The sequence below is a fragment of the Patella vulgata genome, chromosome 9 (genome assembly GCF_932274485.2).
Source record: "Patella vulgata chromosome 9, xgPatVulg1.2, whole genome shotgun sequence".
NCBI classification, from domain to species: domain Eukaryota; kingdom Metazoa; phylum Mollusca; class Gastropoda; family Patellidae; genus Patella; species Patella vulgata.
Window position 1 is genome coordinate 1,508,191 of NC_065887.2, and position 16,519 is coordinate 1,524,709.

Here is a 16,519-nt window from a genome sequence, read left to right on the forward strand (position 1 = left end):
CCGTGACACATTGGCATCATGCATATAAAAAATCCTTGACAGTTGGAATTTGATATAAGAATAGGCCGTCTTGCTGCTTACTGGGCAAAATGTTCCTAATAGCACATTGTATGGCGTTTGCCCGTCTTCATTATCCCAGTCTGTGCAGAACAGTAGGACGTTAAAACCCATGGTTGTCTGTTCAATGAAATGAATTGTGGGTTAACATCCCACGTTTCTGCACCAACTGGGCTGATAAAGACGGGCATTCACCATGTTGTGTGCTATGAGATTAATTTTACCAAGGCAGCAGCTTTTCTACCATCAAGAGTTGTTTACGCAGTTCAGGATTTAGATAAACAGATGCACTAGGCCCCGCCCAATCCCCCACTGTCGTGACTAGATTAAGACACCCAGGACCTCAATTTTCTGTACCATCCAAACAATTAGACACTGTTACATGCCAGGTCATCTGTTCCAAACCACTGACAAGGGGAAACCACGCTGTAAAATCCTGGGAAACTTTCTTAAGACAAACCCAGGACCTTTTCCGTTTCTCTCTAATTTCTTCTGTCAAAGAACGGGGGGTTGGATGGCCGAATGGTTAGCGCGTGCCTGCTGTATCATAAAGTCTGTCATTGAGTCAACGGCGTGGTTTCGAATCCCCGGTTGTACGTGACAAGGAGTAGGGTCGCCTGTCCAACATCGTGGGTTTTCTCCGGTTTCCTCCCACTCCTAAAGACCCCTACGTGCAAGCGAATTATTGCAATAAAATTGAACAATGTGTTAAGTCGCGAAATGACCTAGTTTGTGTCGAGTGGACGTTAAACCCCATTTCTCTCACTCTCTTACATTTATTTAAAAAAGTATTTATTCAGAATTCTTATATTCCACCATGAAGGGAATGATATGAATAAATTGGATACAGTAACAAAGCTGCTTAATCTATATATATATATTTGTGACTGTCGTTTGTCTGTCTGTTTGTCTGTCTGTTCTGGGTTGGCGGCTACACTAGGTCTGCCCCGAGTCTGAAATTTGGGGTATAGGGGTAGCTCGGACCGGGGAGTAACATAGGCCAGGTGGCGTTAGTCTACCACTTCCGGTTTCGGAGTTATGACCCCTGAGCGAAGCAGGTCTGTTCGGGGTTGGCGGCTACACTAGGTCTGCCCCGAGTCTGAAATTTGGGGTATAGGGGTAGCTCGGACCGGGGAGTAACATAGGCCAGGTGGTGTTAGTCTACCACTTCCGGTTTCGGAGTTATGACACCCGAGCGAAGCCGGGTATCCTGCTAGTGCTTATATAAAACTAGATTGAATATCTAACAAGAACAGTATGGCAAGCTTAGCTGTTTATGACAAGCTTAGTCTTTTGTTGGTATAGGAATACATCACGGCAACTCTGGTATCCTGTAATCAGACTAATTAAATACTCAGCACCTTTTGGACAGCAGAAAATAGTTTGAAACTAAAGATTAAATACAGAAACTATACGATACTTGAGTGCTTTTGATAATATCTTGCATATAACAGTGTTGGTCGAGAAAGTTCTCCCCCATGTAATGAAATGGTGTTTAACGTGTTGCTGGGCTGATGAAGATGGGCCTACACCATACAGTGTTTTAACAATTTTGCCCATACAGCCAATTCTGTTTATATCGAATTCCAACTGCCAAGGGATTTTTTACGTCCACCCCAATGTGTACATGGGACCTTGTTTTTTTTTTTGTCCCATCCAAACACCTATACATTGTTCCTTGCTGGGAACTCGGTCCTGCACCACTGACAAGGGGGGAACCACGTCAGGGAAATCATGAACTTTCTCGGTAAATGCAGGGATCAACCACAGTTCCTTCCCGTGAGCAAGCCACATACTTACTCAATGATCCACCTGGAAAGTTTGTATCGAGGAAAAAAAACCCAAAACAAGGTCCTGTGTACACTTAAACAGAAAGCTTTGGCAGTCAACAAAGAGATGGACGTCCTGCTGGTCTATCCCCGTTTTCAGTAGCCCAGTTGGTGCAGGAGAGTAGGATGTTAAGCCCCATTTCATTACCAATAATCATCTTTCATGCAAGGAAGCCCCAACAAAAGTTGAAACAAAATTAAATGGGGTTTAACGTCCTGTTCCTATAGTAACTGGGTTGATGAAGACGGGCATACGCCATACAGTGTACTATAAGGGAAATTTTACCCAGGCAGCCTACTCTTATAATGAATTCCAACTGCCAGGGAATTTTTTACGTGCACGCCAATGTATACATGGGACCTCCGTCCTGCACCACTGACAAGGGGGCAACCACGTCGGAAAATCACAAAGAACTTTCTCGGTCAATGCAGGAACTGAACACGCAACCTCCAGTCTAGCGCGCCAGCGTCTTACCCACTTAGCCACCGTGGCTCCTCAACCAAAATGAAATATACCAGAAGACTGAAATTGTTGTTTATTTGTTTTATTTATTTACAATGAAATAGTCGTGTGGTACAGACAGAACTAGACCACAATGGTTCATATTGTACAACAGATCAGATTCTGTATAAATATGGAGATTTATAATAAACCTTGTTCTCTAACTAAATGTTCATTTATTTAAACTTGTATAATAGTAGATTCAGACTTTATTGATACTAACACTCCTATTTATTTTATTAAATCTCCAATTCAACAGACCTTTTAGATAAAACACTGATTTAATTTATTAAACCTTCAATTCAACAGACTTTATAGATATAACACCAATTTATAGATAAAATGCCAATTTATTTTATTAAACCTTTGGCTTAAAGTGTGGTACACTTAAACAGGTTTACTGATATTTCAACAAGCTGTAATATATTTAAATTTGAATTCAGCAGAATAAATAGTAATAAGTTACATTTTGACAGATTTTTGATTTCATATTTGGCAAGAAATTAACATGGACAAGGCTTTATTTGATGAAACTAAAATCACTTAAATTGAGTACTTAACCAAATTTTTTAAGCAATATAAATTTTCATTAAAAAAACCCTTGCTTTGAACCATGTTTTATAATCCGTCTGTTGTAGTTTGCGTATTAAACAGAAAAATTTGATTTACTTTGTGAAAATAAAAAAAACGAAACAAAAAATACTTCCACCTTGCAAAAAAAAAAAAAAAAATAACATGTTTTTCTAAAAACAAAGCATGACACAGGTGATATAATGGTAGTTTATATTCTATATACAATTTTACATACATGCAAATATCACATCGATAATTATTAATTTAATATTTTCACTTCCCCTATCTTAACATAATTTACATAAAGCAGTGACAGGGCTGCCCTTAAGGATCAGAACCAGTTACATCAAGTTCAGTTTAGTATACATTGAGCATTCAATATATCTAATTTTTTTCTCTGTTCAGATAATTCTATTTTACTTAAATTACTTTTTAAGTTACAAAATACAAATATATTGGGATCACATCCATGTTACCATCGGAAATGCGTGCATGGCTCCATACATATTATATGTCCTAACAATTTTGGGGTGGGTTGACCGGGAGATTTGCCTCAATTCACTCACTTCACCAAAGTCGTAAGCACCACATAAGAATTTTAGGGGGTTTGAGGGGTCCTTGGAAACATACCCAAGATGCTGCCCTGCCACAATGATGAGTATTCTATTCTCAAAGGCTCTTATTCAAGTCATATTTACCTTGATGTACAAAAATAATATACTTTTAGAAATTAACACAAGATTTCTAGTTGAAAACAGAGAGAACAGATACCTGAAGAAATAATTTGCAAAATATGAAATAAAATACGACATAAAAATATTCCTAAGCTCCCCAATTGTTTCATGGCCATTGTTTTTTCATCCATCCAGAATTCAAATATTCCATGGATATCGTTTTTTTTCTTTTTCATTGACCAAAGGTGTTCGTTCAAATCTTGGAACACATTCAAGTTCATCTGGGCTAAAGTTAATTTTTTTTTTTGTGATATTTTTCTAAATAAAGCCCCGTTATCCCTTTCGCTATTTTAAAATAAGCATTCTTTTACATACAATTAATTGTATTTCTATAAATAATTCAGATTTGAAGACTGGAAAAAAAGATATATTTGAATAAAACAAACACCCCCCAATTCTAGTGATAACTGATAAATATAAATTTTATTAATTTTTCTGAATCTTACTAAAATCTTCACCCTTTTGTTTTTAATGAATAGTAGTCTTATACATAGTATAAACATATTAATATAACTTTAATTCTACGGCCAGTTTTACATTGTCATGTATGAAATGAAATGGGACCGTTCCCATGTATGCAGCAAAAGGTCGGTAAGCACGACGACATGCACTGAAATGCACACATGGAAAAAGAACCTAAGAGTAGGCAGAGCGCCATAAATTCTGAACTCGTATTTTTTACCCGCTTTTTTATTGATCATCAAATGACTAATTCTAAAGCGTCTTTCTGCGAATCAAGTTCCGCAGTTCTGTTGACGTAAATAACTATAATGATGTAAACACATAAAATGACTGGTTTGATAATTCAATAAATAAATTTAAGGTAAGTATATGAATTGTCCTAGAATTTAAATATTTTTTTTTTTTTCCTAAATTTTCATTGTCATCATTTTTTCTTCTGTAGTTTTAGTTTTGCGTTTCTGGATTTGACACGTTTAACAAGAGCTTCTTTATAACTGTAAATATCACCGTCCCATTTCGTGACCGTCTGTTTCTCACAGACCCAAATTTCTTCAGCCACCTAAAATATATATAAATCATTTCTATATGAAATAGGACCGAGGTTGGGACGGAGGAGAGAGTACAGAACATTTAAAACTGTAATTGACTGACATTGAATTGGGTTCTGTCATGTCATAGTGGTGGTTTAAGTAAAATGAGGTTGAGGAAGAGGAGAGAGTGCTATTTGATCATAAAGTCCGAAACATTTTAAACTGTGATTGAGAGACATTGAATCATGTTCTGTCATAGTGGTGTAAGTAAAATCGTGACAGTAAAAAATGGATTTTTTTTAGGAAATGAAATGTGAGTTTAACGTCCTACTGTTCTGCTCCGAACTGGGTTAATGAAGACGGGCATACGCCATACAGTGTGCTATGAGGGAAAGTTTGCCCGGACAGCGGTACTACATCCTACTCTTATATCAATTCCAACTTGTTAAGGGATCTTTTACATGCACGCCAATGTGTACATAAGACCTTGTTTTTTTTTTTGTCCCATCCAAATGACTAGACAATTGTCCTCGTCAGGCCCACCATCCTCTGCATCACTGACAAGGGGAAACTACGTCGGAAAATCTGGATGAACTTTCACGGCCAATGTAGGGATCGAACACCCGACCCCCAGGCTGGCGAGCTAACATCTTACCCACTTAGCCACAGTAACCCCCCAATTTTTATTAGGCTAATTTGAATGACTAGTCACTGTCCAGCCAACTTACTGGCAAATCCTGGGGCACTTTCTCGGCCAACATCAAGGGTGGCTAACTCACTGAGCCACTGCAGCGGCTTGTACACTGAATAACATCTACATACCTGATTAATAAGTCTAAAATCGTGGCTAACCAACATTATACCACCCTCAAATTCATTTAACGCCTCAGCCAGCGTGTCGATGGTTTCTATATCAAGATGGTTAGTAGGTTCGTCAAGCAGTAATAAATGGGGAGATTGCCATGCCAACCAAGCAAAGATAACTCTACATCTCTGACCATCAGATAAATTTCGGATTGGGCAGACCTGAAAATAAGAGGAGATAATTAGAATAAGAACTTTACAATGAAATCTTATTAAAAGTTTGGCCTCTAGTTAATAATTTAACCAACCTTCCTTGACATAGAAAAACTGCTACAGACGGCCGTAAAAATACAAAATCACTAGTTTTATTAAAGAATTTAGATCGACTTCGATCAAATCAACTTGACGTCTATTCTGCACCAACTGGGCAAATTTGCTTTCAGGAAAATATACATTCAGGACCTAGTTTATTTTTTGGAGTTTTTTTTTTTTTGGCCATCTGAAAAACTAGACACTGCCTATTGCCAGGCTCTCGGTCCTGCATCACTGACTAAAACAAACCAAAATGGAACCAACCTGAGGAAGTTTCTGAGTTTGAAATGGGATGGAAGCCGTGATCCTGCCCGAGTCACATGGCCCAATAAATTTAAATAATAATGAAACGTACCTGTTGTGGACCGGACAGACCGTATCGACCTACTATCTTTCTCATTTCTTCTCGTTCTGTGACCTCTGGGAACTGTGCCATCATCCACTCCAAGGCGGACATGTCTAAATTCAACTGGTCTTGAAGATGCTACAACAAAAGCACAATTATTCAAATTTACTGTCAGGATATGGGGATAAACATTTCAATTCACTTGATACAGACCCAAGTCATTTCGGTAATCCAAAAATTTTATTAAAATAATTTTGCTTGCATGTAGAAGTCTTTAGCAGTGGGAGGAGACGACTATGAGATAACCCACGAGGTTGGATACATGACCCTTCTCATCACGTACAAGTGTGAGATCGATACCACACAGACCTTATGATCTAAAGACAGTCTATAGATGTTGTCATACTCCTTTACTAACCCAACTTATTCCTATTATTAAGGAATAGTGGTCTGAAGCCTTCTTTGTGTTAATTGAGTCTCTTCCCTTTATTAATAAAAGGCTTTGATCCTAGATGGAATTCTGGGATGGAGTGAAATGTAAGATGGCTGTTTTTAATTAGCCCATCATCAGGTCATCTTGTGGCCTATACACCCCAATACCACATGGTGGAGATGCCAAACTCCCATTTCTAGTATGTAGAATGTGAAGAACTAGTTTACAAGTGATATTTTTGATTTGTTAAATATGTAAATTTACCTGATGATATCTGGCTATTCGTAAATGAGAATGTCTTCGTATTAAACCATCCGATGGTACCAACTGAAATAATCAACAACAACTTCAATAACTAATACTATAACTACACAGACTAATTTTATCTCAGCCTTCCTGTAACAAGATATGTGGCCCTGAAAACACATAACTGATTAAATCCAAGGAATTTCTCAGCAGAAAGAGAAATTGCATTTAACGTCCACTTGACACAAACTATGTCATTTCAGGACTAACATATGGTTCAATTTTATTTGAACAATTTGCTAGCGCGTAGGGGTCTTTAGCATTAGGATATAACCAGAGTAAACTGAGAAAACCTATGAGGATGGACAGGCGACAATATTCCTTGTCACGCCAGTTGATTCAATAAGAAACCCTATGACGCAACATGCATGCGTTGATCATTTGGCAAGCCAACCCACCAAATTTCTCAACAAGTGGGACGGAAGACTTTATTCAGCAAGAGATGGCATTTTTCCAAGTATTTTCTTGCATGTAGGGTTCTTTAACAGTGGTACGAAACCGAAGGACCTGTACAAGCCTTGAGGTTGGACAGGGAACCCTATACCTTGCCATGTTCTAGCTGGCAAGACCTTGTGCTCTAAAGTGCACCTGCTCGTCCACCCAACCCTCTGGTTGTTGACTAACAAATCTGAGTAAATACTTACATCTCCAACAATCAGATTAAGTAACGTAGATTTGCCGGCTCCATTTGGTCCGACCAGAGCTACTCTTGTATCCAAATCAACACCAAAATCTAAATTTTGATAAATCCATGGCTAAAAAGAGAAAATAAACTGCATTTAGAATTTATATCATTTATAACAGTGAGGCTGAAATCCCAATAAATTAATTAATCGCACATTTATTTTTTTCAAAAGTATCAAGCAATCAAACTGATTATCAACTATACACTAAGTTTCATCACTCTCTTTCAGATAGAATCAAAGTTATATCTCAACCAATGGTTCATACATCCAATAATATGCATCTTTGGTTAGTTGACCTCAAAGCACTGCGAACGTGTTAATTGGAAATTTAATCATTACCATATAAATTGAAGATCATTTGGTTAGAAATACAAGCCAACAGTGAGGCTGATGTCCCCGCCGAAATCCCAAAATAAATAGATGATACATATTAAAGTTATTGTGTCCCAAAGCATCAGCCAATCAAATGGCTTATCTTTACTTCCCTAAGCAGAAAATGTTCATTATCGAACTTAGTCAAGGTATTGATGTGATTAAACTATACACCAAGCCTCCTCACTCTCACATAATTAGAACTAAATTTATCGTGTCCCAAAGCATCAACCAATCAAAATGCTTAGTCCCAAAAAGTGTGATGGACAGGCAGAAAGACCGACAAAATTACTCATTTCAGGGGAGCAGGTGTCTCATAATCTGTCCCCATGCTCGACAAGAAAATGAAACTGGCCAGATGGGTCGAAAAACTGAGTACGTCATAGCACTGCTGAAGGGAGAAAAATTTCTGATAGAGTTGCATGAAGTAGGCAGGTGTTTAAACATTATTAGCTCAATTAGTACAGGAAAGATGGAGGTAAAACACAATCAGTTCAACACTGGATCAAGTTTTTACTCTAAATTAAAATTACAGTGGAAGCATCTGAAATTCAATGAGGTTTAACGTCCTGTTGTTATGCACCGACTGGACTAATGAAGTTGGGCATACACCATATAACATGTGCCAAGAGGAAAATTTTGTCAAAGATTCTCTTAATAGCATGGCAACACGAAATCTCGGTTTTTCAGGACAACTGAATACAATAGAAGCAGTATTATTATTTCTTGGTAATGTGTACTTTCACAAGGATGGGTTTCCAAAATATTTCTCATGTCGTAGTTTTATATTGTGAAATATAATAAATGGGGACTAACATATACCTAACTCATTTCGAATTCTAACTGTCAAGGGTTCCGTTACACAGGACCCCTGTTTTTTTTTTGTCCCAGCATTATAATAATTGTATTATTACCTTTCCGTCAGCGTATCTAAATGAAACATGTTGTACCATAATAACAGGTGGGGGTATTGTACCACAACTTGGAAAACAGAATGATATCGTCTGAAAATAAACAATAAATATCATTAATAATGAAAAGATACAAAACAAAAGATATCCTGGGCCCCGATTCCTAGAAAATTCTTAAGCCCGTTCTTGTGCTTAGAATTAAGTAGACTATGCATTTAAGTAAACTTACCTTATTTTGTGTTCCCAGAAAATTGTTAAGAACGTTCTTGTGCTTAGATTTTAAGTAGACTTCATTTTAAGCACAAGAACGTTATTATGCGTTCCAAGAAAAAACTTAAGCACAACTTCGTTCTTAAACATAGTCAATCTAAACACAAGTCCCAAGCAAGGTATACGGCTTGCTTACCAACCTTAAGTCTGTTCTGCTTCAAAAAGACGGCTGACCGTAGAGTTATTCGACGGCATTTCCGACACCTTTTGATACCAAAGAGACAATTACAAGACAGAGAAAATCCTTCTCCATAAGAAATTTCAAATTAAGAATGCTATAGAAAATTTCTCTTCTAGGCCTACCCTGAAACCATTTTATTTATTTGCCAATTAGTAAACAATAGGCTACAAACACACAGGCTACTTTAAGATCAGGGGCTCTCACAATTATTCAGTTTTTATGTGTCTGCGTTTTTTTATCTTGTGGCATATTTTATATGTGAATAGGGGACATGTCAAATGCATCGAAATGAACATTATATATGACGTCAATGAAGCAGACGACAAATTTAAGACGTAATTCGCATACCAAAGTTGTTTTTATGACATTAAAGAGCATCAACTTTACCAGTCACAATGTGCTTAGACTTATACTTGACTTGTGCTTTCGTAAGAATGGTCTTGAGAATTTTCTAGGGACGGTATTTTTATAAGTTTCTTACGTTAAGAAAAAGTGACTTTGTGCTTACTTAAAGAATTTTCTAGGAACAGGGCCATGGTTCTCAGATAATCTATACCAAAAAATCAGATGTTTTCATTTTGTGTTTTTATTTTGTCAAAGAATTACTATTTGGCTAAATGACTTCTCATAAACATTAAGTTGTTGTTTATAGGACTGTGTGATTATCCAGTAACATTTATCTCTTCATGTTGTTTATAGGAATGTATGATTATCCAGTCATTAACATTTATCAGGGTTGTCTACTTGAGTCCATGGATTTATACAAATGTTTGTTTAAAGATTTACTTAAGCAATTAATGAGCCCATTTGTATTCAGATTTCGGCCATGCAGGAATCAAACATGTCACAGGACCTTTAAGTTAGGGAGCCAAATCTTACTGATCGTCCCACCGCGGCTCCATTGACGATAATAAGAACATACCTGATCTTTTGAAACTTTTTCCGTAAGTCCACCGTCCACCATCTTTTTTAAAACCTTTTCTTTACTCTGAGCTTGTCTGGCTAACTTGGCTGAACCGTGACCAAATCTAGCTATATAGTTCTGAAAAACAAATTATAATCATTAACCTCACAAAACTCAAAACCAGGAATAAAATGTAAATTTCATTTCAATTGACCACCAATGGTCTTAAAATGTTATATATTAACAAAATATAAAATGTAAATTTCACTTCGAATGTCAACTGATGATCTTAAAAAAAAAATAGACATTACTAAAGTAAAGAGTTGTTTTAAACTTCAGTTCTATGCGTCAAAGAAAGAAGAAAAAGTCCCAATCTCAATGTCGTAGTTAGTGACATGTAATTCATGTCAGTATGAGATTAAAAATAATTTTTACTATGATAATATGTGGCATTTCTTATTTGTACCAATGTGTGAAATTTTTTTATTTAACTTCAGTCAACACAATTGATTGAATTCATACAATTTAAACCGTTCATATGACCTTCTTCAGCTCCGAAATATTGGCAGATTTTCCCAGACCCTCTTTAAATACCCTTTCCTAGTTCGACACACAGATCTAAGCCAGACAGGTATTTACATACCTTCATATGTGCTATTTGATCTTGTTCTGATTTATATCTTTTCATTTGGTTTTCTTCCAATTCAAATCTTGTCTGTATATAGGAATCATAATTACCCTGAAAAAAACAAAACAAAACCATCAAGTAAATGAAATGGTTGTTTAACGTCCTAATATTCTGCTCCGACTTGGCTAATTAAGACGGGTACGTGTCATACAATGTGCTTTGAGGGAAATTTTACCTGGACAGCAAAACCCAATATTTTTCCGCGATTCTCAACAAATTTAAACTATTTTCCAACAACGATTTGAAACTAAACATTATATACAGAAACTTTTGCTAAAATAGTACAACTACACGACAAGTTGTAGCGTAAATATGACTGTGATATATAACAATTACACGACAAGTTGTAGTGTATATGGCTGGGATATATAACAACTTACACCATATAATTTCAGTGTTTTTAACTGCATGTGGATAATATTTGTACAAACACCATTAAGGAAATCTTGTGAATGAGATATAACCACCAATATTCTTTTGTACCTGAAAAATACGAAAAGAAATAAAATGAAATGGAGTTTAATGTCGTACTGTTAAAATACAAAAATCTTTATTTAAATTGAAAACCACAAAACTAATCAACTATTTTGAAACTGTTCATCAGTAATTTCACATTTTTCAAACGAGAGCAAATTTTTACATTTTTACCATATAGGAATTCCAACTGCCAACTAGGTACTGATTTTTATAATGGAAGGAAAGAGAAATAATTTATATGAGCATGTTTTGTGGATATAGCGTATTATAAATTTACATATCTCAGATGGCCCTTGCTGTTTCTACCTATTGTTATAACACAATACAGAATATATATCTAGTACCACATGTACAAATATATAGTATAGCAAGTTTTATCATCATAGATATCCTAATGTCAGCCTTCCATAATTTGGAGTTCCTTGATACTTTCAATATGGGGTCTAACGGCTTTTAATTTCAAAGTATGTTCGTGCAATGTTCTGAGGGGGAATTGCCTGTTCTAATGTAATCAAATATTGCGCTTTAATCTGGAGTAGATATAACTTTTTGTTTTGTCCGTCACTATTGAAGATGTACACAAAACAGTATATAAAAGGCTTTCCCAAAAATCACTACAAAAGTAGCCAAGTCTAACTCAATATCATTCGACATTGAAAACCCAAATTATTTTGTCAATATAGCTTCTTTAAATACATTGAAAACACACAATATTTGTCAATTTAGCTCCTTTAAATACAAAAATTTCACAATTTAACCTTCAACGTGTCGAGACATTGAGATACTAAAAAGATCAAATATAAAAATCTTACGTAGATAATTCATTCTCCAACCAGACGCAAGCGTCTAAATCTAAATGATTTGTAGGTTCATCGAGTAATAGTAGGCCTGGTTTAATCAGCAAAACACGAGCCAGAGCAATTCTCATTCTCCATCCTCCAGAAAAATTCTTCACTTTCTGATTCTGCATTTCTTTAGTGAAACCTAAACCATGTAATATAAATGCGGCCTGCGCTTCGGTTTTAGACGCGTCCATATCGTCCAGACGTTCGTAGATATCCATCAACTGATCCATTGAATCTAAAAATAGAATATACATAATATGAAATGGGGTTTAACGTCCTACTGTTCTGCCCCGACTGGGCTAATGCCATACAGTGTGCTATGACCTACTCTTACAATGAATTCACAAAGAATTCCAGGGTTCTTTATGTGCATGCCGATATCTGCAAAAGACCTCAGATTTTCATACCATCCGAACGACTATTAACTGTTCCCTCTCTGCCCTGCATTTTCATGTGGACGTATCAAAAATACTGGATTCCTACTGTCGTGTAGTTTAAAATGTTCCGTCTAGATTAGATAGTGAGTGTTGTGTTTTCATTTGTTTACGTTCACAAGCAGTGTTGAGTAATTAATTAGTCTGTTAATTATTCAAACCTTTTGGGAACGTAAACAGATGTAAACCCAACAGGTCGGTATCGTAAAAAAAAGTTTTAATTTGTCGCTGAAAGATCTCAACTTGTAATATTAAATGTCCACGTACCTTGATCGGTTTTGTCTGATAATTCTTCAGCTTCTTTTTCTAGCCTGTTTTTCTCTTCTTCAACCTCCATTACAGCTTCTAGAGCAGTCATATCGCTAGCGGGCATCTCACGACGTAATAAATATATATCAGTATGTTTGGGTATGGGTAATTCTCTAGCTTCAAGGGCAGATAGTAATGATGATTTTCCTGTTTACAAAAAATAAAAAAATAGATAAATAACATTTTACTTTTCCACACTTATTTTACAATGACAACGGCGTTATCATATTATACATTTGAACATTTTCACCGGATACGATGAAATGACTTACCACAGCCGTTAGCACCAATCAGACCGTATCTTCTTCCAACATTCAGATGTAAACTGGTATTCATCAGAAGTTCGGCACCATGGAATCTCATGGATAGATGATCAAGATGGATGTCACGACTCAGAGCGTGTGATGTTAAATTGCCAGTACATGACCGAAACTTGGCTGCCATAGCTAAATCATCCATTCCTTTGGTAGCTTTTTCTATTTCTGAAAGTACAAGAAAACAAGGGTAAGAGGGGGAGACCAAAAATAACAAAGAAAAGAATGCAGGAAAATTTTCACCATATTCTCTTTTCATTATCTATTTTTTAACTATTAGAACGAGAACTGTCAGCTTGTTATCTGAATCTTACATAACACATCTTGAACAAAATATAATTATATACATTTAAGATTTAGATAATCTCCTAATTCCATCTTGAAACTTTGGTTGGGCTTAATAAAATAATGAATGAAAGACGATGTCGTATCTAAACCCCATTTTTGATGTCCACCCTACCTCACCGATAAGGAGGAACCATGTCGGAAAATCCTGACAAACTTTCTTGGGCAATGCGGTACCTCCAGGTACCACCATGGCTCGAGCATTAAGTAAGTGTGCCTTGTCTATCTGCAGGTTTGGCTTATGGGTTCCATCTGTTTGGTGCTGTCTTCACCCACTTACTATTATGTCATTACGAGAGGGAGAGAAATGGGGTTTAATGTCCAATCGACACAAACTAGGTCATTTTGTGACTAACACATGGTTCAATTTTATTTCAATAATTCGCTTGTGCGTGGGGGTCTTTAGCAGTGGCAGGAAACCGGAGGGCCCGGAGAAAACCCACGAGGTTGAACAGACGACCGTACTCCTTGTCACGTATAACCGGGGAATCGAAAACCCGCCAGTGGACTAAATGACAGGCCGTATGATATTGCGCGCGCACGTGTTAACCATTCCGCCATCCAACCCCCTGATGTCATTATGAGACTGTGTTATAATACATGTATTAATGTAAGAAGGGGGTGGGCGGATGGTTTAACACATGCATTAGATCACAAGGTCTGTCACCGAGTCAAGTGGCATGTATGCAACAAGAAGTATTATTAAGAGAAGGGAATAACAGCCAACAAAAAATACACCAAATCATCAAAAGTCTCTCAGAGAAGAGAATAACAATCTAACAAAAAATACACACAGAATAATCAAAAGTCTCTCAGGCGTCCAGTACATGTAATTTAAATTATAAGTTTTGTTATATACAGCAATAAATAATTCTAATACTGACAATAGAAAAAATAACATTTCTATTAAAACCACAATATGTTACAACAAAATACATTCATAAACTATTGATTTGCTAACAAGTCATTTCAATCCCTTATTTATTTTGTCTATCTAAAGACTCCAGATCTATTGGATTTAAAATATAAGAGAGAAGACACTAAAAGGATTACAATAAACAATGGTAATTAATCCATTAACCTAATTAGTATATTGAGTCCATATTGTAAACTGATCTCTATCTCTATAACTAGATCAAGATCACTGTTAAAACTGTAGCCGTGATTAGATCAGGGAATCAAAGCCATATAAAGAATAATCAAAGCTCACACTCACTACAGGGGTTAATCCTGACCCCAATTATAGGTGAACACCCCACATCCCATACACTTTAAATAATATAACAATAACTGCCATACATAACTTCAAAACTGTCATTCATTCTTAGGTTTTATAAAGATTTGTTTTAATAATCAGTTTACAATTTCATTTTAAATCTAAAAACAAAATTGTTTTCAAAAGTCTTCATGATATGATTAACTCATTTACCAATTTTTTTAATATTTTAATTTTATTTTTATTTATGATATTCTATCTATAGTGCTGTAAATTGTGTACTAAAATCATATATCTTTCTTTTGTACAATGAGTATGAGAGCAGCTTTACAAACTGGATTTTGGCGCTATACAAGTTCAATAAATTATCATTATCATTAATAAATCATTAATTCTATCTATTTTATACCTTGTGCTCCATTGTTCTTAACGTCCTTGCCATTGACTTCTTTACCATTTACGCCGTTTTCTTGGACACCATTTTCAACGTTTCCATTTTCTTCACCATTTTCTTTTACTTCGGCTTCAGGTTCAGCTCCACCGAATTTCAACAGTCGACTTTTGGCAGCCTCTTTTTTTCTGGCATCTCTCTTCTTTTTGTTATCAGATGGCATTTTGATGTTAGATGTGTGTTACTACAAAATTAGTAATAAATTAAAAGAATAAAAATTCAAAATCGCCAGAAGAGACTAGTGTCAAAGGGTTTTAATATTTTTTAACAAAAATAGGAAGCAGTATTAAAAAAGCTAGAAGAAATAAATTCGAGAAATAGCCAACCTTTGAGTTTCCATTTTTGTATTGATACTTTTGACTTACTGGGAAGCCTAAGGACATGGTAAAGATGTCCTCAATGAACTCATATTTTCATAAAAACCGGAAAAAACGCTAGAGTTCATTGACCTCTTTTTCCCTTTGGTCAACTGAAATTGTATTCACATACCTTAAAATATTACACTGCGTTTAGTTGTGAAATCTCTGACCAGAACCCTCCCAAAAAAAACCTGTTTCAGTGAAATCAGACCCGACTCTTCACTCCAACAAAATTACACAAAATGAAACAATCGTATTGCGTCAACAGTGACAGCCGGAATCACATGGCCCACGCATGCCGACAACGAGTTTCACCATCCCGCTAAAACCAATTTTCAAACACGATTCTTAAAGAATATTTACGGTTTAGAAACAATTTGGAGCGACTGGTTGACACATTTTACCTTTATGTTCAATATTGAAACAATTTCCAAGAGAAAAATACAGATTTTTTGTCATATAATTTCTTTTTTCTTTCCCTCGCAATTTGACTCACCTTTCGCTATTCTATACTTAGACACACATGTTCTGACGTCACCAACAAAAATCGTAAATGGGTCTCGTCGTAAAAACGAAAAACGAATTAACGTAATAGCAAATTTTAACGGAAATATATTGTATTTCGTTTCGGTTGTTAGTAACTGAATTGTAAAATTTAAATCAACCATATATTGTGAAATAGATGTAATTTGGAAGGAATTTTATGATATTGTGAAGTATATATATTTCTGCCAGGTTTCAGATGAGTTAGATATTAGAAATGATGTAGTTTCTAACGGTTTTATCGAGGAAGGAATTTCTTTTGACCAAAGTACTCGAGATTAGCCATTTACTGCACAGCTAATGTTTACAACCGGAAGTGAGAAATA

The 16,519-nt window shown here is 35.8% G+C and overlaps 1 protein-coding gene across 2 annotated transcripts; it reads right to left on the reverse strand.

Moving 5' to 3' along the window:
* Nucleotides 1–2,415: 2,415 nt before the first annotated feature.
* On the reverse strand, nt 2,416–16,188 carry LOC126807770 (ATP-binding cassette sub-family F member 2). Of its 2 annotated transcripts, none has more exons than XM_050532564.2 (14): nt 16,147–16,188; nt 15,250–15,475; nt 13,238–13,447; nt 12,924–13,112; nt 12,190–12,457; nt 11,281–11,383; nt 10,856–10,951; nt 10,231–10,350; nt 8,861–8,950; nt 7,533–7,643; nt 6,847–6,909; nt 6,159–6,287; nt 5,510–5,713; nt 2,416–4,716 (listed from the first exon to the last, which is right to left on the reverse strand). In XM_050532564.2, exons 2-14 carry the CDS (start codon nt 15,452–15,454, stop codon nt 4,582–4,584), a joined length of 1,923 nt encoding a protein of 640 aa, XP_050388521.2. In that variant the 5' UTR covers nt 15,455–15,475; nt 16,147–16,188; the 3' UTR covers nt 2,416–4,581. The 2 variants fall into 2 exon arrangements, with proteins under 2 accessions (XP_050388521.2, XP_050388520.2); XM_050532563.2 differs by lacking the exon at nt 16,147–16,188 and adding an exon at nt 15,781–15,897.
* Nucleotides 16,189–16,519: the final 331 nt, after the last annotated feature.

What these genes read in the sequence shown, in the direction of transcription:
- LOC126807770 (XM_050532564.2), bottom strand. Translation starts at nt 15,454, where the DNA reads ATGCCATCTGATAACAAAAAGAAGAGAGATGCCAGAAAAAAAGAGGCT. An exon ending in TAAGAACAATGGAGCACAAG is followed by an intron (nt 13,448 to 15,249) that starts GTATAAAATAGA and finishes TTGTACTTTCAG; the next exon opens with AAATAGAAAAAGCTACCAAA. An exon ending in ATTTTAGACTTATTAATCAG is followed by an intron (nt 4,717 to 5,509) that starts GTATGTAGATGT and finishes TATATATTTTAG; the next exon opens with GTGGCTGAAGAAATTTGGGT.